This window comes from Trachypithecus francoisi, unplaced genomic scaffold (assembly GCF_009764315.1).
Source record: "Trachypithecus francoisi isolate TF-2019V2 unplaced genomic scaffold, Tfra_2.0 Lachesis_group17, whole genome shotgun sequence".
Classification (NCBI taxonomy): Eukaryota; Metazoa; Chordata; class Mammalia; order Primates; family Cercopithecidae; genus Trachypithecus; species Trachypithecus francoisi.
This window is the reverse complement of record NW_022681462.1, coordinates 44,677,189-44,704,867: the sequence shown is the minus strand read 5'-3', so window position 1 is coordinate 44,704,867 and position 27,679 is coordinate 44,677,189. Positions and strand designations below refer to the sequence as shown.

General features: G+C 42.2%; 1 protein-coding gene across 2 annotated transcripts in view; it reads left to right on the top strand.

Moving 5' to 3' along the window:
- Positions 1 to 954: 954 nt before the first annotated feature.
- Positions 955 to 27,679, top strand: part of RANBP2 (RAN binding protein 2) — a 69,904-nt gene continuing 43,179 nt past the window's right edge. For both annotated transcript variants that reach the window (XM_033175509.1, XM_033175510.1), the window contains exons 1-7: positions 955 to 1,170; positions 14,778 to 14,845; positions 16,438 to 16,549; positions 16,974 to 17,126; positions 21,125 to 21,355; positions 21,698 to 21,843; positions 25,910 to 26,102. In XM_033175509.1, coding sequence (XP_033031400.1) covers positions 1,099 to 1,170; positions 14,778 to 14,845; positions 16,438 to 16,549; positions 16,974 to 17,126; positions 21,125 to 21,355; positions 21,698 to 21,843; positions 25,910 to 26,102 — 975 coding nt within the window. In that variant the 5' untranslated portion in view covers positions 955 to 1,098. The remainder of the gene's footprint in view (positions 1,171 to 14,777; positions 14,846 to 16,437; positions 16,550 to 16,973; positions 17,127 to 21,124; positions 21,356 to 21,697; positions 21,844 to 25,909; positions 26,103 to 27,679) is intronic.

Here is a 27,679-nt window from a genome sequence, read left to right as displayed (position 1 = left end):
AACGGGCTTTCGCCATGTTGACCAGGCTGGTCTCGAACTCCTGACCTCAGGTGATCCGCCTGCCTCAGCCTCCCAAAGTGCTGGGATTACAGGAGTGAGCCACCGCGCCCGGCGGGATGCATGGAGTTTGGCATAAGCCGGTGGTTCTGGAACCAATCCCCCGCCAAGGGATGACTGTTTAAAAAATTGTAATTGTCCAAAAGTTAATATTTGTGGCCTACTTTTTCATTATGCAGTTCTAAATTTTTTTTTTTTTTTTAATTCAGACGGAGTCTCGCTCTGTCGCCCAGGTGGAGGGCAGTGGCGCAATCGCTGCTCACTGCAACCTCCGCCTCCCAGGTTCAAGCGATATTCCTGCCTCAGCCTCCCGAGTAGCTGGGACTACAGGCGCCCGCCACCACGCCCCGCTGTTTTTTTTTTTTTTTTTTTTTTTTTTTGTATTTTTAGTAGCGATGGGGTTTCACTGTGTGAACCAGCATGGTCTCGATTTCCTGACCTCATGATCCGACCGCCTTGGTCTCCCAAAGTGCTGGGATTACAGGCGTGAGCCACCACGTCCGGCCCTCACTTCTTTTAATAGATATGAATTTTAAAATGTAATAGATATGAATTTTAAAATGTATACTTTAGTATTCACACATGTCCGATGCAACGTATTTAACCAGTCATCTCCAGAAACGTTGTTCCAATTTACACGCTCACCAACTTGGCCTGGGAGATTTTTTCTTCCAACGCATGGCGCACTTATAATTTAGAACAAGGGACCAAAACGCTTAAGAGCCCATCACGCAAATTGTTATCTGCCAGAAATCTACGCCTACGCAGTGAACTCTGGCGGCCTAAATATCATCCGGGATTCGCAAGACACTGCTCAGAGCCCAGGGAGCTAGCTACCAAGAGACCGCTTGTGTGCAGCTCTAGCGCCGACGTCGCCATTGTGGCGCACAGTGCTGACGCAGTACGCAAGTTCGTCAGAATGGTCCTCCGCCGGCGACGCCGCTGCGTCACTGGTTTGTAGGCGCTTTCCTCTTGGAAGTCGCGACTATTGCGGAGCTGAGCGCTGGTCTCCCGCGCCTCGGGAGCCAGGTTGGCGGCGCGATGAGGCGCAGTAAGGCCGACGTGGAGCGGTACATCGCCTCGGTGCAGGGCTCCGCGCCGTCGCCTCGAGAGGTGAGTGGGTCTCGAAGAGACCGACGGCTTCGACCTGGCCGGGCGGCGGCCTCGCGAGGCTCGGGCGTCATGGCTCCCGACGGGCGCTGCTCCCTGGCGCGCTGTTGAGGCGCCGGCCGGCTAGCGTGGTCCTGTGGGCGGCGTGGCGCTCGCAAGCGTAGGGTGAGCCCTGGGGGGACCGCTGTGGGCGGGAGACCGTTGGCGCCGGCGCTTCCTCTTTCTCCCGGCCTGTTCCCGACGGTCCTCGCTTGTGGGCCCGCCCTGGCCCGGGCTTTTTGGCCGGTCGCGCGCCGCGTAGTACCCGCGCGGCCTAGTTCTCGGGGGGCTTGGGCACCCGGGTTCTATATCGGCGGGATTCTTCCCATCCCCCGGACATTTACTTTACATGTTGCGGCGGAGGTCGTACCTCCTTGGCCAGGGGGAACCCAGTAGGGACTGACGCAGCTCCGGGGTGCGCTTTGGCGGCTTTGACGAGTGACAACGTAGGGATCTCAGCGCGAACATTTGCAACGGCCCGACGGCGCAAATGACACGCGAAGTCTCCTTGTTTTGAGTATGAGGTGTTTGCCGCTCCTCATACTCACCTCCCCCACCCCCAGAACACTTTGGTAGCTGCTTTTGCTTTAAAAAAAAAATTATAAATTTTTTACAAATCGTTATCATGGCTTAGAATTTTTAACCTTTTCCGCAAATGTTCTTAGGGTATTTTTCCTCTTTATAGGTAAATAATGTGATCTGTTTTGGATTCAATAAGACTTTAGTAATTGAATCTAAAGAGTGACGGAAGAAGCTATTAAAGGTGGATGTGCACAGAATGTTGAGTCAGTTTGCTTTGGCATGAATAATCAGCGCTGTCGTTTATAAGCTGGGTATTTGGGGCCAGTTACACTTTTCATCCATAGGTGGAGTTGTAACATTGATAGAATTTGATAGGATCCATTTTAAACATTTAGGTTTGTGCTTGACACATAACACAATGTTAGCTACAAGTCACTATTTTTATTGTTGATGTTAAAAGAATATTGGCGGGGGCGCGGTGGCTCACGCCTGTAATCACACCACTTTGGGAGTCCAAGGAGGGCGGATTGCCTGAGGTCAGGAGTTCGAGACCAACCTGGCTATCATGTTGAAACCCCGTCCCTACTAAAATTACAAAAAAAGAAAAAAAAAAAAAAAAAGCCGGGCGTGGTGGCGCACGCTAGTAGTCCCAGGTACTCCGGAGGCTGAGGCAGGAGAGTCGCTTAAACCTGGGAGGCGGAGGTTCCAATGAGCCGATATCGGACTGCTCTCCAGCCTGGGGGACAGAGGGAGACTCCATCAAAAATAAAAATTAAAAACAAACAAACCAAAACAACAAACGGAAACTCACGGATGACCATGATTGTGTCTTTTATCATAACTAAGCGTAGGTTATCTTATTTTGTGCTTCCAGCAGCCCTATGGCTATTGAGACCTGTAAAGATTAAAGATACTTGTTCAGGGTCAAATAGGTAGTGCAGCAGAATTTTGGCAGTGGGTCTGCTTTAGTTTCTCTTGGGAACAGTGGAGTAAGTTGCCGCCTATTCCTCCAGAGAGGAGGAATAGATACCTACTTGTACATTGTAATTTCAAACTGCTGGCGTAGTCATAAATATGAACGTGGTGATAGAGTCTAAAACTAGACCTTAATGAGGGTTCCAGTAACTCCTGAAAATAAAGACTTTACTTTTTATGTTTTGTTTTTGAGGTGGGGTCTCACTTACTCTGTCACCCAGCTGGATGCAATGGCGCTATCTCGACTCACTGCAACTTCCGCCTCCCCAGCTCAAGCGATCCTCCCACCTCAGTCTCCCAAGTAGTTGGGACCACAGTTGCACCCACCACACCCGCTTATTTTTTTGTTTTGTTTTGTTTTGTATTTTTGGTAGAGACTGGGTTTAACCATGTTACCCAGGCTGTTCTCGAACTCCTGGGCTCAAGTGATTTCCCTGCCTCCCCCTCCCAAAGTGTTGGGATTCCAGGCGTGAGCCACTGCCATTATTTTATTTTTGAGACAAGGTCTCTTTTTATCTCCCGGGCTGGAGTGCTGTGGCGGGATCATGGCTCACTGTAGCGTTGACGTCCTGGGCTCAATCCATCCTCCCACCTTAGCCTCCTGGGTAGCTGAGACTACAGGCATGCCAGCTACAGGCATGCACCACCATGCCCGGCTAACTTTTTTCTTTAATGTAGAGACGGGGTCTTACTGTGTTACCCAGGCTGGTCTCCAACTCCTGGGCTCCGGTGATCCTCCCGCCTTGGCCCCAAGTGCTGAGATTACAGGTGTGAGCCACTCTGCTCAACCTGATTATTATTATTTTTTTTAAACAAGCTTAAAAAAGCAAGCTTAGAGTCTTTCTGAGATTCTTAGGGGGGACCTTGGCTTCCAAAAGATTAAATACCACTGGTCTAGACAGAAGTTAGAATGTTCTTTCAACTACATAACTTTTCCATTAAATAAAGTGGAGTGGTGGCAAAATTTTGAGGATTCGTTATTATGACCATCTCTCTCTTTACACTTAAAGAGTATTTTTTTCCTCAAATTAAAAGTCATTTACATTAGAATGGGGATTTCAGTGGAATATGGATTAGCTAGTGAGTAACTTTGAAACATGTGAAGCTGTTCTATAAAGTTAGGTTTGAGTGAAATGACAAAACAGTGTGCTTTGGATAGAAGGTAAAGAATGGAGGGAGAAGAGGCAGTGTCTGTGAAGAATATAAAGAGGTTAGTATTCTCCCCCAGTTTGGCAGAGGCTGGCCATCTGTGAACTGACCATGCTTTCTAGAATCTCTGAGTTTTGGAGTGTGATGATGTGTCTGTGTATATTATCTTTCTAGTCTTCCATTGTGCTTTCATTTGTTAGTCTCCTGTTTTGCCATTTTTCTACTCCCTCATGTGCTTTTGCCCTTCTTAAAAATATTATTCACCTGTAATTCAAGCACTTTCGGAGGCCGAGAGACCAGCCTGACCAATATGGTGAAAATCCGTCTCTATTAAAAATACAAAAATTAGCCGGGTGTGGTGGCAGGTGCCTGTAGTCCCAGCTACTTGGGAGGCTGAGACAGGAGAATTGCTTGAACCCTGGAGGCGGACGTTGCGGTGAGCAGAGATTGCGCCACTGCACTCCAGCCTGTGTGACAGAGCAAGACTCTTGTCTCAAAAAAAAAAAAAGAAATATATAATTCTTTCTCTAGTTTTTCTTTTTCCTTATGGCTTCTGTTTAGTTTTTCTAGGTTCTGTCAAGTTGGTTTCTTATTCTGCAGCTGATTCCTACTTCTCAAAGGCTACTTGACAGCTCTTATTTTTATTATTATTAGTATTTTTAGAATAGGGTCTTGAGGTGTTGCCCAGGCTGGCATCAAATTTTTGGGCATAAATGATCTTCCTACCTCTGTTTCCTGAGTACCTAGGACTACAGGCAGGCGCCTTTGATAGCTGTTAGTTGTTTTTTCTGCCCTTTACATGTATACTTCATACTTCTGAGTAATACACATATATACTTTTGTTATTTTTAATTCCCTTTCTCACATTTTAGACATTTTCTTTTTTTTCTTTTTTGGGGCGGAGTCTCGCTCTATCGCCCAGGCTGGAGTGCGGTGGCGCGATCTTGGCTCACTGCAAACTCCGCCTCCCGGGTTCACAGGGTTCTCCTGCCTCAGCCTCCTGAGTAGCTGGGACTACAGGTACCCGCCACAATGCCCAGCTAATTTTTTTTGTATTTTCAGTAGAGACGGGGTGTCACCGTGTTAGCCAGGATGGTCTCGATCTCCTGACCTCGTAATCCGCCCACCTCAGCCTCCCAAAGGGCTGGAATTACAGGCATGAGCCACCGCGCCGAACCCCATTTTAGACATTTTATTTTCCTTTTTTTTTTTGTTTTTTGAGACGGAGTCTTGCTCTGTTGCCCAGGCTGGAGTGCAGTGGCCGGATCTCAGCTCACTGCAAGCTCTGCCTCCCGGGTTTACGCCATTCTCCTGCCTCAGCCTCCCGAGCAGCTGGGACTACAGGCGCCCGCCACCTCACCCGGCAAGTTTTTTGTATTTTTAGTAGAGACGGGGTTTCACCGTGTTCGCCAGGATGGTCTCAATCTCCTGACCTCGTGATCCGCCCGTCTTGGCCTCCCAAAGTGCTGGGATTACAGGCTTGAGCCACCGCGCCCGGCCCATTTTAGACATTTTCTACTGACTTTCTACTATGCTTCTCCCAAACTGTCTTCAGACACTTTGGTTTGCCCCTCATTCTTTCAGTACTGTTATTGCAATTTTTGTTTAAATGAATATTTCACATTTATATAAATATCATAAGGTAAATATTTTTGCATTTGAATTGCCCTTGTTAGGCAGTTTTGTTTTTCCTGGACTGAATAATTGCTTTATTTTTCGGTTTGTTTATGTTGTATTACTCCTTGTTTACTTAAAATCAGCAATTTAAACCCTCAAATGTGGTCAAACTGGTCACATAATCCCATCAATTTCAGCTTAAAACATTGCTTGATTGATTGTCTTTCTACCTAGGATACCCTTACTAACAGACTCCTCCAACCTGGACTGGTTTTTCTTCCTCTTTACTACATAGCTGTGCTCTTGGGACTTCCCTTTATCATCAGCTTGAGAATTCCCTTCATCTCCTTTCTGAGTTAGACACTTTGTTTCTTGTATCTCATGTCCTCTTGATTTACTTTCTTTGTTTTGGTGTAGCATAGCCTCACTTGCTTTGAGGAAAACTGGATGAGAGGTTTTTGTTTTGTTTTGCTTTATTTTGATACAGAGTCTTGCTCTGTTGCCCAGACTGGAATGCAGTGGGGTAGTCTCGGCTCACTGCAGCCTCCTCCCCCCGGGTTCAAGGGATTATCCTGCCTCAGCCTCCTGAATAGCAGGATTACAGGTGTGTGCTACCATGCCCGGCTAATTTTTTAATTTTTAGTAGAGATGGGATTTCACCATGTTGGTCAGGCTGGTCTTGAAACTAATGGTATGCCTGCAAAACATCTTTACTTAATTTAGTTGATCATTTGGTTATTGAATTCTGAGTTTGAAATATTTTTTTTTCTCGATTTTGAGAGCATTGCTCCATTTTCTAGAAGTTCTATTAGAAGTCCGATGAGGCCGGGCGTGGTGGCTCACGCCTATAATCCCAGCACTTTGGGAGGCCGAGACCGGCGGATCACGAGGTCAGGAGATTGAGACCATCCTGGCTCACACTGTGAAACCCCGTCTCTACTAAAAATACAAAAAATTACCCGGGTGCGGTGGCGGGCGCCTGTAGTCCCATACGGGAGGCTGAGGCAGGAGAAAGGCGTGAACCCGGAGGGCGGAGCTTGCAGTGAGTGGAGATCCTGCCACTGCACTCCAGCCTGGGCCATAGAGCGAGAGTTTGTCTCCAAAAAAAAAAAAGAAGTCCGATGAGATTCTTGTTCTTGGTAACTTAAAGGTTTTCTGGAAGTGTCCTTTCAATTGGGAAACTCATTTCTTTGAGTTCTGTAACATTTCTTGTATTATTTCTTTGACCATTTCTTACCTTTTTTTAATGATGTTTACCTGAAAGTTGGAGTTTCTCTAATTTTTCTCTTATTCTCCTCTTATTTTTTTTTCTTTTTAGTTTTTGAGATGGAGTCTCGCTCTGTTGCCCAGGCTGGAGTGCAGTGTGCAATCTCAGCTCACTGCAAGCTCCGCCTCCCAGGTTCACGCCATTCTCCTGCCTCTGCCTCCCGAGTAGCTGGGACTACAGGCGCCCGCCACCGCACCTGGCTAATTTTTTTGTATTTTTAGTAGAGACGGGGTTTCACCGTGTTAGCCAGGATGGTCTCCATCTCCTGACCTCGTGATCTGCCCACCTCAGCCTCCCAAAGTGCTGGGATTAAGGCGTGAGCCACCGCGCCTGGCCTCCTCCTCTTTTTGTTCTGCCTTTTGAGAGATTTCTTTACCCTTATGTTCCAGGGGAAGTAGATTGGGGAACTCATGGTTCACTATCTAGACTTTTCTTCATTGTCCTGTATAATCACTGCCTTCACCCTTGTTGGAACGCCACAGATTTGTATCTGATCAGATGGGTTTGCTGAGAACAGCAGCTTTTTTGGAGGATTTTAGGGGGAGAGGGATCCATTTGACTGTGCAAGATAGAGATGATTTGGTATCTCTTAGGGTCTGACTGTTCCTGGTTTCAGCCCTACATCAGTTCTTGATATTTGGCAGCTTAAGTGAATTCAGGTATTTGCTTATAGTGATATCTGCTGTCATGGAAAGAAGTACTGCTTGAATCAAGTATTGTCCTGTTTACATAACATGGGCTCTGCTGCTTCCTAGCTGTATATCTTTAAACAAGGCAGTTACCTGTTTGAGCTTCAGTTCCCTTGTAAAATGAGCAGGTTAGAGGCAAAATAGAATATAGAAGAATAATTTATAAAGTTGTTTATCTTAAGATTGTCTACGTTAATAACATAATTGGAAGCAAAGAAGGTAATGGAATTATTTTTCTATCATGTTTTGGCGTTGTACCTTGAATCTGTTTCTTCATTTTGAAAAGGGGGAACTGGCCGGGCACGGTGGCTCACGCCTGTAATACTAGCACTTTGGGAGGCGGAGGAGGTCAGATCACGGGGTCGAGAGATCGAGACCATCTTGGCCAATATGGTGAAACTGCATCTCTACTGAAAATACAAAAATTAGCTGGGTGTGGTGGCGTGCGCCTGTAGTCCCAGCTTGTACCAGGGAGGCGAAAGTTGCAGTGAGCTGAGATCAAGCCATTGTTCTCCAGCCTGGCGACAGAGAGAGACTCCATGTCAAAAAAAAGAAAGAGAGGGAGAAACAAGCTCTTGTTTCTTTATGTGCTGTCCTGACTATTGTGTATTATTTTTGTCACATATTTTCTCCTGTATCTTTTAAATTTGTGCATTTAACGGGGAGGGGAGACGGTGTACCCAGTTCTTATGTATTCTCTTCCTTGCTTTAAAAAGTATTTGTGTTTAATTGCAGTTCAGTTCTTAACCTGTTTTCTCAAGTCTTTGTTAAGAATACTAAGTGAAGTTTAAGATTGCTTATAGTTCTTTTTATTTTATTTATTTTTTTGAGATGGAGTCTTGCTCTATTGCCAGACTGGAGTGCAGTGTACCCATCTTGGCTCACTACAACCTCCGCCTCCCGGGTTCACACCGTTCTCCTGCCTCAGCCTCCCAAGTAGCTGGGGTTACAGGCGCCTGCCACCACGCCTGGCTAATTTTTTTGTATTTTCAGTAGAGACAGGGTTTCACTGTGTTGGTTAGGATGGTCTAGATCTCCAGACCTCGTGATCCGCCCGCCTCGGCCTCCCGGAGTGCTGGGATTATAGACATGAGCCACCGCGCCCAGCCGCTTACAGTTTTTTACTTTTAAAATGTATTCTGTTTAGGATGGACAGTCAAAATACTGTCATACCAGGATCACTTGGAATAGTTTTCTGAGTGTCACAGAATCTGCCATGTTGCTCAGGCTGGTCTCAAACTCCTGGGGTTAAGTGATTTGCCTCTTTGGCCTCCCAAAGTGCTGGGATTACAGATGTGAGCTACACTCCCAGCTCTGAGTGTCACTTTTTGACATAGTGTTTTTAAAAAAACAACTTTATTGAGGTATAATTGATATACCATACAATTAATCCATTTAAAGTGTACAATTACTTATTTTTGGTGTATTACATTATTAATTTTTTAAGTTGTAGAAAACTATAACAATTTGCCATTTTAACCATTTTTAGTTGTACAATTTGGTGACATTAACTACAATTACAGTGTTGTTCAGACATCACCATTGTCTATTTTCAAAAGATTCTATTACAGAGATCCTGTAGCTATTTAGTAGTAACTCTACAGGTCCTCTTTTCTGCAGTCCCTGGAAACCTCTGTCTACTTTGTTTGTCATGACTTTGCCTGTTCTGGATATTTCATATTAATAGGGTTATATAGTATTTGTGCTTTTGTGTCTGGCTCATTTCACTTACCATGTTTTCAGGGTTCATATGTTTTATAGCATGTGCCAGAATTTCATTCCTTTTTATAGTCGAATAATAGTCTATTGTGTATATATTCCACATTTCATTTACCTCTTCATGTGTCATTGGATACCTGGGTTGTTTCCTTCTTTTGACTTGCAAATAATGCAGTCAACACTGGCGAACAGTATCTTGAGTGCCTGCTCTCAGTTTCCTTGGTTATATACCTAGGAGTAGAATTGCTGGATCATATGGAAACATTTTATGTTTAGCTTTTTGAGGAACCCCTAAATTGTTTTCCATAGTGGCTGCACTATTTTACATTCCCACCAGCAATGTATGAGAGTTCCAATTTCTCCACATCTTTGTCAACACTTAGTTTCTATTCTTTTTGATTGCATCGGCTGGGATAGCTGTAAAGTGATATCTCATTGTGGTTTTGATTTGCATATTCTAATGACTCATGATGTTGAGAATGTTCTTATGGTTTATTGGCCATTTGTATATGTCCTTATAGAAATGTTTATTCAAGTCCTTTTTTTAAAAAAAAATCAGACAGGGTCTTGCTCTGTCGCCCAGGCTAGGGTTACAGCCTTGACCTCTTGGTACAAGCAACCCTCTCACCTCAGCCTCTCGCGTAGTATAGGCATGTGCCACCACACGTGGGTAATTCTCTTTCTTTTTTTTGGTAGAGGCTGGGTTTTGCCATGTTGCCCAGGCTAGTCTCCCACAGCCTCCCAAAGTGCTGGGATTACAGGCATGAGCCACCAGCCTGGCCTATTCAAGTCCTTTGATTTGGGCTTTTATTTTATTTATTTTTAATTTTTTTTTAGTGTATTCTACTACTTTTATGACTTGGGTTTTTTAATTGGGTTGTCTTTTTTGTTGAATTGTAAAAATTCTTAATATATTCTGGATATTAAACCCTTGTCACGTATGTGGTTTCCAAATATTTTCTCCCATTCTGTAGGTTTTGCAGAATGATTTTTTTTTTTTTTTTCTGAGATGGAGTTTCACTCTTGTTGCCCAGGCTGGAGTTCAGTGGCACCATCCTGGCTCATCACAACCTCTGCCTTCCAGGTTCAAGCAATCGATTCTCCTGCTTCACCCTCCTGAGCAGCTGCAATTACAGGCATGCGCCACCATGGCTGGCTAATTTTGTGTTTTTAGTAGAGACAGGGTTTCTCCATGTTGGTTAGGTTGGTCTTGAACTCCCAACCTCAGGTGATCCACCCACCTTGGCCTCCCAAAGTGCTGGGATTACAGGCGTGAGCCACCATGCCAGGCTACAGAATAATTTTAATTAAATCCATTTTATCTGTTTTTTTGTTTGTCTATTTCTTGTGCTTTTGGTGTCATATCTAAGAATACATTGCTAAATCCTGGGACATGAAGATTTACCCTGTTTTTCTTAGAGTGTTGTGCTTTTTGCTCTTTTTTTTTTTTTTTTTTTTGAGATGGAGTCTCGCTGTGTCCACCAGGCTGGAGTGCAGTGGTGCGATCTCGGCTCACTGCAAGCTCTGCCTCCTGGGTTCAAGCCGTTCTCCTGCCTCAGCCTCCCGGGTAGCTGGGACTACAGGCGCCCGCCACCGTGCCCGGCTAATCTTTTGTATTTTTAGTAGAGATGGGGTTTCACCGTGGTCTCGATCTCCTGACCTTGTGATCCACCCGCCTCGGCCTCCCAAAGTGCTGGGATTACAGGCGTGAGCCACCGCGCCCGGCCAGCTTTTTGCTCTTATTTTTAAGTTGTTGGTCCATTTTGGGGTCATTTTTGTATATGGAATGTGGTAGAGTCCAACTTTATTCTTTTGCATGTGGAAATTTCGTTGTACCTTCACCATTTTTATAGAGACTGTTTCCTTATTTAATGGACTTAGGACCCTTGTCAGAACCAACTGGCCATAGATTTATTGGTTTATTTCTGAACTCTCAATTCTGTTTTGTTGGTCTGTGTGTATCTGTATGCCGTATGACACTGTTTTGATTGTTGTAGCTTTGTGGTAAGTTTTGAAATTGAGAAGTGTGAGTTCCTCCAAGTTTGTTCTTTTTCTTTTTTCTTTTTTTTTTTTTTTTTTTGAGGCGGAGTCTCGCTCTGTCGCCCGGACTGGAGTGCAGTGGCCAGATCTCAGCTCACTGCAAGCTCCGCCTCCCGGGTTTACGCCATTCTCCTGCCTCAGCCTCCTGAGTAGCTGGGACTACAGGCGCCCGCCACCTCGCCCGGCTAGTTTTTTGTATTTTTAGTAGAGACGGGGTTTCACCGTGTTAGCCAGGATGGTCTCGATCTCCTGACCTCGTGATCCACCCGTCTCGGCCTCCCAAAGTGCTGGGATTACAGGCTTGAGCCACCGCGCCCGGCCAGTTTGTTCTTTTTCAAGAGTGTTTGGCTTTTGGGCACTTTGCAGTCTCATCTGAATTTGAGGATTGGCTTTTCCATTTCTGCAGAAGTGACCATTGGAGTTTTGGGATTCCAAATTTGGGAAATAGGGACTGCATTGAATCTGTAGCTCACTTTGGAGAATATTGACATCTCAACAATATTAGGTCTTCCTATGTGTGAACATAGATGTCTTTCCATTTATTTAGGTCTTTTAAATTCTTTGAGCAGTTTTGTTTTTGTTTTTGTTTTTGTTTAGACAGGGTTTGGCTGTGTCACCCAGGCTTGAGTGCAGTAGTGCTATCACTGCTCACTGCAGCCCTGACCCCCCCGGGCTCAAGCCACCCTCCTGCCTCAGTCTCTGGAGTAGCTGGGACTACAGGCAAATGCTGCCATGCCTGGATATTTATTTTGCATTTTTAGTAGACACAGAGTTTTTCCATGTTGCCTAGGCTGGCCCCGAACCCTTGGGCTCAAGTGATCTACCTGCTGAGGCCTCCCAAAGTGCTGGGATTGCAAGTGTTAGCCTGACCTTGAGCACCGTTTTATAATTTAAGCATACAAGTATTTCACCTCCTTGTTTACATTTATTCCCAGGCATTTTTTCTTTTAGATGCGATTGTAAATGGAATTGCTTTCTTAACTTCCTTTTCTGAGTGTTCGTTGCTGGTACAGTAGTCCCTTCTTATCCACAGTATTGCCTTATGTGGTTTTACTTACCTGCGTCACCCATGGTCCAAAAATATTGAATGGGGCAGGGCGCGGTGGCTCACGCCTGTAATCCCAGCACTTTGGGAGGCTGAGGCGGGCGGATCACGAGGTCAGGAGATCTAGACCATCCTGGCAAACACGGTGAAACCCCGTTTCTACTAAAAATACAAAAAAAAATTAGCCGGGCGTGGTGGCGGGCACCTGTAGTCCCAGCTACTCGGGAGGCAGAGGCAGGAGAATGGCGTGAACCCGGGAGGCGGAGCTTGCAGTGAGCCAAGATTGCACCACTGCACTCCAGCCTGGGCGACAGAGCGAGACTCCATCTCAAAAAAAAAAAAAAAAATTGAATGGAAGATTATATAAACATTTCATAAGTTTTAAATTGCAAATAGTTCTGAATAATATGATAAAATTTCACAGCCTCTTGCTGCGTCCTACCCAGGACACGAATCATCCCTTTGTCTAACATATTCACGCTGTATATGCTCCCCACCCGCTAATTACATACTAGCCATCTCAGTTATCAGATCAACTGTTGGAGTATTGCAGTGCTTGTGTTCAGGTAACCCTTACATTATTTAAAATGGCACCAAAGAGCAAGAGTAGCAATGCTGGCAATTCACATATGCCAGAGAGAAGCCATACAGTGCTTCCTTTAAGTGAAAAGGTGAGTTTTTGACTTAGGAAAGAAAAAAGATCATGTACTGGTGTTGCTAAGATCTATGGTAAGAACAAATCTTTTGTCCATGAAATTGTGAAGAAGGAAAAAGAAATTTGTACTAGTTTTGTTGTGACACCCCAAACTGCAAAAGTTACAGCCACAGTGTGTGATAAGTGCTTAGTTAAGATGGGCAAGACATTAAATTTGTGGGTGGAGGACACAAACAGGAAACATATTTTGATTGATGGCAACCTGGTTTGGTACTATTCATCGTTTTGGACATTCACTGGGGTCTTGGAATTTCAGAAATAAGATGTTTGAGTAGCTGTATACTCTTTATCACATGGATGGAACATAATCTGGTTGTATCAGCATTTTTTTTTTTTTTTTTTTGAGATGGAGTCATTCTGTTGCCCCGGCTCCCAGGCTGGAGTTCAATGGTGCGATCTTGGCCCACTGCAGCCTCTGCCTTCTGGGTTCAAGCGATTCTTGGCTTCAGCCTCCTGAGCAGTGGGAATTATAGGTGTGTACCACCATACCCAGCTAATTTTCATATTTTTAGTAGAAATGAGGTTTCTGCATGTTGGCCAGGCTGGTCTCGAACTCTTGTCTTCAAGTGATCCGCCTGCCTCAGTCTCCCAATGTGCTGGGATTACAGGTGTGAGCCACCACACCCAGCCTGGTGTGTATCAGCATTTTGGACTTTGGAGTTTATGTAACCAAGGAACCAGGCTGTGGACCTTGTTTATTACTTGAAGAATTCAATGTTTATTTCTGCCTTTTTGAATACTTGACTGTAAAATACTGATCTGATCTGTAGAGAGAACAGTACATGGACCAGGGAATCCTCAGTGCCTTAATAGGTCCTGAGTACTGACTTATTCTTTCCCATAGAGATTTACACATGGTAGGAGAAGAGATTTCTGGAATACCTTTCCTCCCCCAAGAAAGCTGGTTTATTTTGTTTGTTAAGTGAGAGAGTGGTACCACAGGGTTTCCAAGATTTCCAAGGCTGATGAAAATTCTTAACTTCTGTTGTCTGTCTTACTTTCTTGAATTTATTTTTTGTGTGTATGTATTTATTATTTAGAGACGGGGTCTCCCTGTGTCACCCAGGCTGGAGTGCAGTGTCACAGTCATAACTCACAACAGAGTCAATCTCCTGGGCTCAAGTGATTCTCCTGCCTTGGCCTTATGAGTAGCTAGGAACACAGGCATACTCCACTATGCCCGGCTGTTTTTTTCCCCCTGGAGACAGGATCTTGTTGTGTTGCACAGGCTGGTTTCAAACTCTTGGCCTCAAAGCAGGCCTCCCACCTTGGTCTCTGAAAGTGTTAGAATTAAATAGAGTTAAAGGTGTGACCAACTGCGCCCAGCTTATTTATTATTAGTAGTATTTTTTTTTTTTGGAGATGGGGTCTTGATCTGTCGCCCAGGCTGGAGTACAGTGGCACGATCTCAGCTCACTGCAACCTCTGGCTCACTGCAACCTCCACCTCCTGGGTTCAACTGATTCTTGTGCCTCAGCCTCCCGAGTAGCTGGGAGGCACCCGCCATCATGCCTGGCTAATTTTTGTAGAGATGGGGTTTCACCGTGTTGGCCATGCTGATCTCAAACTCCTGAGCTCAGATGATCTGCCCACTTCGGCTTCCCAAAGTGCTGGGATTGTAGGCATGAGCCACTGCATCCAGCTCTATTTTTTGTTTTATGATAGGAAATTATAAAACATGGAATTATGCATTTTTCAGGCTTTAAAAAATACTTTTAAGTGAATGAAAACAGCATATCTGAACATAAACTTAGGACAAATTTTTACTACTTTTGAAAAAATGTTGGAAAATATTTCTGTATGAAAAGTAAAACATTTTCAATATTTTTTTAGAAGTCAATGAAAGGATTCTATTTTGCAAAGCTGTATTATGAAGCTAAAGAATATGATCTTGCTAAAAAGTAAGTACAAACTGTAACATGTATTCGTTTTTTTAAAAATCAATGCCTTTTCTCATTTTCTTTGAAATAGGTAAAAATATGTTCTTTAGTAGTTTTTCCTAAGTGTATTCTGAAATAAGGGATTTATCACTCAGACTGATGCTAAGGACCAACCTAGATTCCATTGAGATTGAAACTGTAATTAGTGTTTTCTGCATGCTGCTGTTTGTTTATACCAAGGGCAAGAAATTGTTTGCCTTAAAACACTTTTTTCTAAAAATTGTCTTGTGTTAGAGTAAAAGAGGACCATGCCTATATCTTAATTTATTTTTGGTTAGATATCAGATACTTTAATCAGATGGGAAATAGCAGTGAATAAAAATTAAACTGCAATTGCAAGACAGGAGAATAGCTTTTGTATAAAAGATCTTTAATTGACACAATATGTGATGCTCTAAGGCTCTATCCTAGGGATAGGAAGCTTGGTGATTCTGATTTCCTGACTTGGAGTGGATTAAATCAGGAAATGAAGAGGGAGGCAGGCATTTTTTTTTTTTTTTTTTTTTTTTTTTTTGAGGCAGTATCTGTTTCTCTTGACGAGACTAGAGTGCAGCGGCTGGCTCCATCTTGGCTCACTGTAACCTCTGCCTTCCGGGCTCAAGAGATCTTCCCACCTCAGCGCCCCAAGTAGCTGGGGATACAGAGGTACACCACCATACCTAGCTAAGATTTGCATTTTTTGGTAGAGACAGGTTTCACTGTGTTGCCCAGGCTGATCTTGAACTTCTGAGCACAGAAGTCTGTCTGCCTCAGCGTCCTGTAGTGTTGGGACTACAGGTGTGTGTTATTGCTCCCAGCCGGGAGGCAGGCTTTTAAAGACATCCAAAGATGGAAATGCTGGTAAGAAAGGAAAAATGGTGGTACATAAGTTATGTAACTAGCAGCACTGCGACTGTTAACCCTTGTACCTTTTTACTGTGAGACTTTGCTCCCTTAGTTTAGGTCTGGCCTGATTTCTCTGATCATAATACTGTCAAGGAACCTAGAGGATATTTACTTATTTTAGTTGTCACTTGATTTGAGAAATGGAGATTTCCTGTATTTGGTACTATAATTAGTAATTTTTCTTCTGTTCGATTTTAGCTGGATATAGTACTGTTAGAAATTACTTTCTCGCTTAAAGGGTAAATATATTTCCCTTTGTTGTTTGGGAAGTTGTTGCTCCTTAGTATTTTGCATTATGATAACTTTAAAAATGTTTACTGTAATCACTTTTCTAATTTATTTGCAAAACTGTTAGTGCTTTACTAAAATGTGATCAGAAAGAAAAAGCAATTTATATGTTCATTTCTTATGTGTGGATAACACTGGAGAAAAATTTGGTAATTGTGACATTTAATGGTAAAATGAGTATGTGGTCAACTCTATGTACGTATTTTTAAGTATTACCCATTTCTTTCTATGAATACTTTTGAGTTATCTGCATAAATAGTGGTAGTCTTGAGTAACAATATAAACGAGTTTAGTGGTTGCTTTGGTTTAAAATGTGTTCTTCAGTTAGCATTTAAAAGTACAGTTCTAAGTTTAATTTACTTTTGTATTTTAAAAAACAGATACATATGTACTTATATAAATGTGCAAGAGAGGGATCCCAAAGCTCACAGATTTCTGGGTCTTCTTTATGAATTGGAAGAAAACACAGATAAAGCCGTTGAATGTTACAGGGTAAGTTATAGGATTCAAATATAGCCTTTGCGTAGCCAAACACATGATGCCAAGACAAATTTTTATGAGTAAGTCAAATATATTTTATGAATATGATAAAACAGGCATTGGTATCACAGTACCATTATGCGACACAGCTTGGAACAGATTTAGAATTGTTTAACACCTATAAATTGTAAGTCTAACGGTCAGACATGGTGTTCTTTTGTGTTTTTTGCATTCAAATGATACAGATATAATTTTTATTTGATTAATTTCCAGAAAATTCCAAGGCACTTTAACACCTTTGAAGTAACATGTTTTCTCTAGAAGTAGAATTTTATAATGGTTGGAGTGATAATTTTTTAACCTTTATATGTAAGTATATATACTCCTACATACATACATATAATTTGCTAATCTTTAATTTCTTTTCTGATATTAGCGTTCAGTGGAATTAAACCCAACACAAAAAGATCTTGTGTTGAAGATTGCAGAATTGCTTTGTAAAAATGATGTTACTGATGGAAGAGCAAAATACTGGGTTGAAAGAGCAGCTAAACTTTTCCCAGGAAGTCCTGCAATTTATAAACTAAAGGTAAAAAAACAAAACGTAAAGGGAGAAAACTTAAGACATAACCATTTCTAATATTTGGAGTTTAAATTACTTTTCAGTAGCAAACCTTAAGCCCAGGTGTTTGTGTTTCCTTTAAAATTTTTCTTTAAAAAGTGTATTAAAACCTTTCTGAGCAACTGCTGTCTTACTAGACATTGTTATACTTTATAAGTGACATTTACCCTTCTGGGATAATTAATATTTTAGGGATTTTACAGTTTAGTAGCTGTAAATTAAGTAGAGCTAAGATTTACATTAAAGAATTTGGTGTACAATTTTTGCTTCATTAAGTGAAAATTACCTACAGGATGACAGTTTAGGGATATTTTAAAGAACAGTTTTCTAATAACTATTGTCTGAAAGTAGAAGGGATTATATTTTGAGATAGTAAGGTTTTCAAGCAAAAAATAAAGGTTTGTCTAGTATATAAGATGTAACTTAGTAAACTTAGTAACTAAGTAACTGTAAACTTAGTAACTTAGTAAACTTAGTAAACTAACTGTTCTGGAGAAAATCTACACAAATATGTTTGGCAAACATTTAAAATGTATATTGTAATGTTTATTAATGTAAATTTTATTGTACATGTACAATATTAAATCATAAATGTATATTTGCCTTTAGCAGCCTCCTACCCCCATTATATGTTTCTGATAGAAATTAAAAAATTTTTAATTTTGAAATAATTAGAGATTTTTTTGCACAGGAACTTGCCAGAAAGATCCTGTATACTACTTCATTTTTTCCCAATGCTTATACAGGTTGAGCATTCCAAATCCAAAGTCCTAAATGCTCCAGAATCTGAAATTTTTTTGAGCACTGACCTGATGCTCAAAGGAAATGCTCATTGGAACATTTTGGATTTCAGATTTTCAAATTTGGGATGCTCTACCTGCTAAGTATCCTGCAAATATTCCAAAGTCTGAAAAAATTCAAAATCTGAAATACTTCTGGTCCCAAGCATTTTGGATAAGGGATACTCAACCTGTTTTACCTGACCAAACACAATATCAAAATCAGGAATTTTGACATTGGCACAATGTGTGTGTATAGTTTTCTTTCATTTTATCACGTGTGGATTCATACCACCACTGCCGTCAAGATACAGAACTACTCTATTACCACAGAGATATTCCTCATGCTACCCCTTTTGTAGTCATGCTGCTTCCTTCTCTTCACTATGCCTAACCTCTGGCAACCATTAATCTGTTCTCCATCTTTATACTTTTGTGATTTCAAAATGTTATGTAAATGTCATCATGAAGCATGTGACTTTTTTTTCTTTTTTCTTTTTTTGTTGAGACAGAGTCTTGCTCTGTTGCCCAGGTTGGAGTTCAGTGGTGCAATCTTGGCTCACTGCAACTTCCGCCTCCCAGGTTCAAGCTATTCTGCCTCAGCCTCCCTTGTAGCTGGGACTATGGGCACACGTTACCATGCCCTGCTAATTTTTGTATTTTTAGTAGAAACGGGGTTTCACCATGTTGGCCTGGCTGGTCTCGAACTCCTGACCTCAAGTGATCTGCCCACCCCAGCTTCCCAAAGTGTTGGGATTACAGGCGTGAGCCACCGTGCCGGGCAAGCATGTGACGTTTTGAGGTTGGCTTGTTCACTCAGCATAATACAATTTGTGATTCATCTAAGTTTTGTATATCCATAGTTGGTTCCTTTACTTCTGAGTAGTATTTCATGGTCCACAATTTAACCATTCACCTTTTTTTTTTTTTCTTTTTTGAGACAGAGTCTTGCTCTGTCTGTCGCCCATGCTGGAGTGCAGTGGTACTATCTTGGCTCACTGCAACTTCTGCCTCCCGGGTTCTCAGGTGATCCACCCACCTCAGCCTCCCAAAGTGCTGGGATTACAGGTGTGAGCCACGGCGCCCAACCTTAACCATTCACTTTTGAGGGGCATTTTGTTTATTTCTAGGTTTTGGCTATTGTTCAACTGCTATGAACAATCATGTACAGATTTTTGAGGCTGAAAAAGCATTGAAAATGCTTCCAAAGATAAATATTACTGACAAGTTAAGTTTTTCTCCCCAGTAGTAAGCTGCTGGATTTTAAATATTAGTCTAAAACGTTAGGTCTAATTGTGCAGATTTCTTTACTATATTCTTTAGGTGTTATGCCTCAAACATAATTCCCATGTTGGGCGTGGCAATCCAGTTAATTTGGTGTCAGTAGTGTTAAAGAACATACATAATGGTAGGGGATTCTTTTCTTGCAGTGTAACAAGTTAGATACTTTGAAGCGTTCTTTAAAGATTTTCTTTAATAACTTGAAGGCGCTGTTATACCTTTCCTGTATCAGATTTTTTTTTTTTTTTTGGAATTGAAGTCCGTGAGATTTATAACTCTCGTGCAAAGCAAATCCATTTCTCCTAAAATTTAAGGCTTGCTAAGGCAAACAATTTCTAACATTTGTTTAATGAATGAGAGTATTACTGTTGAGAAGGCTTTTTCTCTCGAGTATGAGATAGAACTTATTAAAAAAGCACTCAGTGGTTTTAAAAAAATTTTTTAACATAGAGTCAAAGACTAGGGCTTTTGCACATAGGGAGAGGCCAGGGTATCATCCATCTCATCCAGAAGAGGAGAAATTGATAAAGGAGAGAGGGGAATGAAATACAGACTACAAATGGGCGGCTTGGTCTTTGATAGCAGAGGGAGTTGGGGGAAGATGAGTTTAAGTAGGTAAAGTAAAATGGAATTTATATGTGATAGTATCAGGTTTCTCAGTGAGGGCTGAACCTAGGTTATAAGTTGAAAGTGAGAGTCAAAGGAAGGTATGGGAAAACTGAGGAAATAGGAGGTGTGAAGTGTCAGGGAGTGGAGAAAGTGAGTCTGTTAGTACTAAAATGGTATTTTGTTCTAGGCAGGACCAGTTTGAGGGTTGAGATAATGAAAATGAAATCAGTTAGCCTGGGATTGTGATTTCCCAAATCTCAGCACACAGAAACCAATTGGGAGGGTTCTTGTGAGGATAAGAGGGAATTAGTTGAAGGGGTCTGTAAGCAAACAGTAATTATGGATATAAGGGATTATAGCATTTTTTGCCTGACAGAAGAAAGTGTGTGTATTTATATGTGTTTACAGGTGTTTAAAACTTGATGATGTCATTATCCTGAAGGGAACTTGTCATGTGGTGGAGAAGTATATTTCTGGCATAAGGTTATATAGGCCCCCAGTGAGGTGGAAGAGTCAGAAGGGTGGTATGCTGGTTTCAGTGGTATGACCAAAATACAGATTTTGAAAACCTGTGTCAGTGGCAAATGGATGGTTGAGGGTGGAGTGGAGGGACAACATCACTGGAGATGAGGTGATTAAAGAACTGAGTAGTCAGCCTGGGGAACACGGCAAGACCCCATCTCTACAGAACATTAAAAAAAATTAGCCAGGCATGGTGGTGCATGCCTGTAGTCCTAGCTTGAGAGGCTGATGTGAGAGCATCGCAAATGAGAAGTGAGTGGCCGCAAACCCTACTTCCTCTCCTTGTCATCATGGTAGTGGGGGTTATCCTAAGATGACACTCTCTTCATTTAAGGTCAGGAGGTGATGACAGTGCTTTGAGATGATGATGAAGGTAATAGAACAGTGGGAGGAGAGGGGATGCGGGATTGTGTCAGATTTGAGGAGATACAGAGCAGTTTGAAGGTAAGGACCTTGTTGCCGAGGATTGACTGGGGACGTCTATGCTTCTGGTGGTGACTCAGATGGACAGGGATGTGTGGCAATAGTCGTGGTAGTCTCTGAGGAGAGTATGAGCTACTGCAGTAATCACAGGTGCTTTTCTTCACATACAGTTCTTGAGGGTTAGTTTCTGGGTTGTAAGCAACTCTCAGAAGGGACGAATAAGGCTTATAGGATGGGGTTTTTGGTGGCATCATCATAAAGCTAGACATAGTGGAATGGTGCTCTTTGGGAGCATGACTTGTTTAAAATTGCACAAGTGTTACTCTAATGATTTTTTCCCCCTCTAAATAGGAACAGCTTCTAGATTGTGAAGGTGAAGATGGATGGAATAAACTTTTTGACTTGATTCAGTCAGAACTTTATGTAAGACCTGATGACGTCCATGTGAACATCCGGCTAGTGGAGTTGTATCGCTCAAATAAAAGGTTGAAGGATGCTGTGGCCCACTGCCATGAGGCGGAGAGGAACATAGCTTTGCGTTCAAGTTTAGATTGGAATTCATGTGTTGTACAGACCCTTAAGGTAGGTAAAAGCTATTGGGTCTTTACATTTCTATGTAGGCAGTTAGCTTACTTCTTTTTGTACTAAAGCAGCAGTGCCCCTCAAGACTTACATTTCTTTTATTTATGTAGAACAATTATAAAATGAAATTTTTTACTAGGATCAGTTAAATTTATAATGGGAAGATTGGGGAGATAACTATGATAAATGTATATATTTTTGGTGTTTTCATTTATAAGGTTGATGTAAAAATCAATATAGTTTCACAAACATGGAGTGAGAAAAGGAATTTGTAGGCATAAAATGGTTAATTTCTTAACATTTGATTAAGTTTTGTAACTTACTGTTCATTCCACAAAATAGGAATATCTGGAGTCTTTAGAGTGTTTGGAGTCTGATAAAAGTGACTGGCGAGCAACCAATACAGACTTACTGCTGGCCTATGCTAATCTTACACTTCTTACGCTTTCCACTAGAGATGTGCAGGAAAGTAGAGAATTACTGGAAAGGTAAGTTGACTTTGACGAGAACACTTTAGTATAAATTCAGTTTTTCTTTTTGCAGTAAGTTTGTTGCTCTAAACTTCTTTACTGAATCGTTATTTCTATAATATACCTAGGAGTTATAGTTAATACAGTGAACCACTAGGAGGCAATCTTATTTTTCTTCTTTTATGGAGAAGTTCTAATTGGTTTTATATGACTTTGCTTTTTAGAGAATTCTTAACAGTTCAAGCTTGATTAAAATTAGCCTTATGGTTACTCAGTTTTGTCATAGTCAAGCTTAAAATGAATGTTCTAACTGCTATTTCATATTTTATTTTTTATAATGATATAATCTTGAGTGAAAATTAAAGTTCATCTGTCATCAGATGGCTAGGTTCATATGTACTTAACATCACTAGTATTTCAGAAAATACTGTTTTAGCTAAGAAACAAAATGACTCAACTATGTCATTTATCTTTTTTCTTAAATTTTGATTTTGAGAACCAGTGTCTCCATTTTGAAAATAAATTCCATTGGACAAAAACATCACTTGGATTTGTATAAAGATGTTAGTTTAGAGCAGGAGTTGATTAGAACTTGTGGGCCAAATGTGGCCCCTGCCTAATTTTGTTAATAAAGTTTTATTGGAATACAGCATGCCTCTGGTTATGTAATTGTCTGTGGCTGCTTACATACTATAGGGTTGGAGTTGAGTGGTTGCAGCAGAGATTGTATGCCTGTAAAGCCAGATTAGTATCTCCTCTTTATAGAAAAAGTTTACTGATTGCTAGTTTAGGCTGTCCATTTGTTTGGAAGTTATTTCCCCATCTGATATAAGGAAAGAAACTCATTTCACTGAGTGCAGGGAGTAGGTAATTTTCTTGAAAAAGTACATAGTGTCCTAAATTGGTAGGGTAAGAGCAGTATCTGAAAGAAATAACTTTAAGATTATTTTAGAAAACATGTAGGATGTTATAGTTTGTATTCCTTGTATACTCAAATTTTTTGGTCACAAGTTCCTTTTACGTTTTTCTTAAGGACATCAAAGATCTTTGTATGTGGGTTATTTTCTTTCCCTCCCGTCCCCTCCCCTTTTCTCTCACCTCCTCCCATCCCTCCCCCCTCCTGCCTTCCCTTCCCACCTTCCCTCCCCGCTTCCCATCCCTCCCCACTCCCCACCCCTCCCGTCCCCTCTCCTCTCTGTTTTTTAGATGGAGTCTTGCTCTGTTGCCAGGCTGGAGTGCAGTGGTGCGACCTTGGCTCACTGTAACCTCCGCCTCCCGGTTTCAGGTGATTCTTCTGCCTCAGTCTTCCGAGTAGCTGGGACCACAGGCGCACACCACCACGCCCAGCTAATTTTTGTATTTTTAGTAGAGATAGGGTTCAGGGTGGTCTCAATCTCTTTTTTTTTTTGGAGACTGAGTGTCACTCTCACGAGGCTGGCATGCACTGGCACAATCTTGGCTCACTGCAGCCTCTGCCTCCTGGGTTCAAGTGATTATCTTGTCTCAGCCTCCTGAGTAGGTGGGACTACAGGTGCCCACCACACCTAGTTATTTTTTTTTTTTTTTTTGAGACAGAGTCTTGCTCTGTCGCCCAGGCTGGAGTGCAGTGGCGCAATCTCGGCTCACTGCAAGCTCTGCCTCCTGGGTTCATGCCATTCTTCCTCAGCCTCCTGAGTAGCTGGGACTACAGGTGCCTACCACAACACCTGGCTAATTTTTTATATTTTTGGTAGAGATGGAGTTTCACCCTGTCGTCCAGGATGGTCTCGATCTCCTGACCTCATGATCCACCCTCCTTGGCCTCCCATAGTACTGGGATTGCAGGCGTGAGCCACCGCACCCGGCCTACACCTGGCTAATTTTTGTATTTTTAGTAGAGATGAGGTTTCATCGTGTTGGCCAGGATGGTCTCGATCTCTTTTTTTTTTGAGATGGAGTCTCACTCTGTTGCCCAGGCTGGAGTGCAGTGGAGCCATCTTGGCTCACCGCGAGCTCCGCCTCCAGGGTTCACGCCGTTCTCCTGCCTCAGCCTCCCGAGTAGCTGGGACTACAGGCACCCACCACCACCACACTCGGCTAATTTTTTGTCTTTTTAGTAGAGACGGGGTTTCACTGTGTTAGCCAGGATGGTCTCGATCTCCTGACCTTGTGATCCGCCCGCCTCGGCCTCCCAAAGTGCTGGGATTACAGTTGTGAGCCACCGTGACTGGCCGGTCTCGATCTCTTGACCTCCTGATCCGCCCACTTTGGCCTCCCAAAGTACTGGGAAGTCTCAGTCTCTTGACCTCGTGATCCTCCTGCGTTGGCCTCCCAAAGTGCTGGGATTACAGGCCTAAGCCACTGCGCCTGGCCATATGTCGGTTATTTCTATTAGTGTTTATTACATTAGAAATTAAAGAAAAAATATGTAATCATTAAAAATGTAATAAGCCCATTGCATGTTAATAATAATAGCTTTTTTTTTTTTTGAGACAGTTTTGCTCTTGTTGCCCAGGCTAGAGTGCAACGGTGTGATCTCGGATCACTGCAATCTCTGCTTCCCAGGTTCAAGCGATTCTCCTGCCTCAGCCTCCCAAGTAGCTGGGACTACAGGTGCCCACCACCACGCCCAGCTAGGTTTTTGTATTTTTAGTGGAGACGGGGTTTCACCATGTTGACCAGGCTGGTCTTGAACTCCTGACCTTAGGTGATCCACCTGCCTCGGCCTCCCAAAGTGCTGGTATTACAAGCGTGAGTCGCCGCGCCAGACCAATAATAGCATTTTTTATGAAAAATAATTATTTTGCAACAGCAAAAAAGTAGTCAGAAAAGTGTCATTGTTTTTGCATTTTTGTAAATCTTTTTAGTGTCTCACTTAATAGAACATGGCTAGATTCTCATTTGCTTCCTTTTTCAGTCTATAAAACCATATTACATGTCATGAAGTCTCTGGAAAACTCAGCTCAGCCGGATGGGGTGGCTCAGGCCTGTAATCCCAGCACTTTGGGAGGCCGAGGTGGGCGGAAAAACAAAAACAAAACAAAACAAAAAACAACTCAGCTCTACATACATGAGAAAATGGGAATGTAAAATATAATTTTTTTTGGTATTATTGTAAAAGTAATTTTAACCTCATGGATCCCCTGAAGGGGTTTTTAAGGACCCTCAGAGATCTTTAGACCTCAGTTGCTCTGGTTGCTTTATTGTAAGCTACTTTAAAATCATGCTTCACGTTTAAGTGTTTGCTGTTACTTTTTTCCAAAGTGAAGATTTGGAGAAACATTAGGATTTAGAAGAACTAATTTAGAATATAGATTACAAATAATAGGCCAGGCGCAGTGGCTCATACTTGTAATCCCAGCACATTGGTAAGCTGAAAAGGCGGGGAGATCATGAGGTCAGGAGTTCTAGACCAGCCTGGCCAACATAGTGAAACCCCATCTCTTCTAAAAATACAAACAAAAGTTTAGCTGGGCATGGTGGCAGGCGCCTGTAGTTCCAGCTACTCAGGAAGCTGAGGCAGGAGAATCACTTGAATCTGGGAGGTGGAGATCGTTGCATTGCACTCCAGCCCAGGTGATAGTGAGAGACCCCGTCTCAAAAAAAAAAAAAAAAAGATAATTTAACTCTGTAATGATTTATATAGTAAAAAGAGCAATTACTGTATTGTTACTCAAATATCTGTCAGTTATTTACTTATAATTTGGAAATGGTATGTCTAATTTGAGAAATTACAAGTGTTAATTAAATAATGAAACTATATGATCAGGAAGAAACTACAAAGTAGTCTCCCAACTTTATCCTGGTTTATTTTGAAATGTCCACCAGTAATCACCAGTCTTATATTTATCCCCTGATTGGAGGGCTGGAAATAACTGGGAATAAGACACCATTTGAGAGGTTAAGCTTGAAGTATAGGAAGTATGCAGGATAAAAATAAGCATTAGATGATTCATAACTTACAACATGGGGAATAAGAATTATTAGAAGCTGAATGTGGAAGATGAAGCTTGAAATAAAATTTTTATTTTGTTTTGAATTAAATAAACCATGATTATTCACAGTGCAGTAAGTGGATTATCTGTTTGATATTTTCATATTACAGTTTTGATAGTGCTCTTCAGTCCGTGAAATCTTCTTTGGGTGGAAATGATGAACTGTCAGCTACTTTCTTAGAAATGAAGGGACATTTCTACATGCATGCTGGTTCTCTGCTTTTGAAGATGGGTCAGCATAGTGATATTCAATGGCGAGCTCTTTCTGAGCTGGCTGCATTGTGCTATCTCATAGCATTTCAGGTAAGTCTTCCACTTGTAGGAGCAATTGACATTTCACTGAGTCTTGATGTGTTTTAAATGAAGGTGTGCTCTGGTATGTAATGACAATATGTGAATAAACCTGTGGAATTAAAATGAAATAGTCAGTTTGATACAGTGGAAAATAATTAAGCGTACACAATACTGGTGAGGCTGGTGAAACAGGGATGTTGAATGCACTGCTGTTGAAAGTCTGCATTGCTATGATTTGTTTGTAGACAAATTTGAAGAGTTTGATCTTATTACTCTGCCATTTTTGGGAACATGATAAAGATGTAATCCCACTTTATGGGTAAAGCTGGATCCAAAAAGATGTGTGACTTGGACAAAATCCTAATAAGTACATGTAGGGCAATGGCTTTATAACCTATGAAAGAAGAATATGATTGCATTTAACATGTTAATTGAAAAACATGTATATAACATTTATGACTGTGTTGTGTATGATATGTAACAGTATATTAATCTTTGAAAACATAAAACCTTTTCTTATTATTTATTTTTTTGAGACCAAATCTCTCGCCAGGCTGGAGTGCAGTGGCGTGTTCTCGGCTCACTGCAACCTCCACCTCCTGGGTTCACGCCATTCTCCTGCCTCAGCCTTCCGAGTAGCTGGGACTACAGGCGCGTGCCACCACACCCAGCTAATTTTTTGCATTTTTAATAGAGATGGGGTTTCACCATGTTGGCCAGGATGGTCTCAATCTTTTGACCTCATGATCTTCCTGCCTTGGTCTCCCAAAATGCTGGGATTACAGGCGTGAGCCACTGTGCCCGGCCTTTTTTTTTTTTTTTTGATGAACTTGCATTACTTTTGAAAGGAAAAGAAATAAGCAGTCTCCCCAAAAAAGCATTAAACCAGGCTTAGAAAAAGATTGTTAATTTTAGAGGAGGATTTTTTGTCTGGGGAGAGAAAATAAAGGATTCATTACTTTTAGAGAAGGCCCCTCCTTCTAATATAAATCTTTTTTTTTTTTTTTTGGGACGGAATTTTGCTCTTGTTGCCCAGGCTGGAGTGCATTGGTGCGATCCGGCTCACTGCAACCTCTGCCTCCTGGGTTCAAGCGATCGACCTGCCTCAGCTTCCCGAGTAGCTGGGATTACAGGCACGCGTCACCACGCCCAGCTAATTTTGTATTTTTAGTAGAGACACGGTTTCACCATGTTGGCCAGGATGGTCTTGATATCCTGACCTCGTGATCCGCCTGCCTCAGCCTCCCAAAGTGCTGGGATTATAGGCGTGAGCCACCATGCCTGGCCCAACATAGATCAGTTTTTTTTTTTTTTTGAGAGGAAGTCTCGCTTTGTCTCCCAGGCTGTAGTGTAGTGGCGTGAGCTCCGCTCACTGCAAGCTCCGTTGCCTCCCGGGTTCTCCTGCCTCAGCCTCCCGAGAAGCTGGGACTACAGGCGCCCGCCACCATGCTCGGCTAATTTTTTTGTATTTTTAGTAGAGACGGGGTTTCACCGTGTTTGCCAGGATGGTCTTGATCTCCTGACCTTGTGATCTGCCCGCCTCGGCCTCCCAAAGTGCTGGGATTACAGGCGTGAGCCACCGCGCC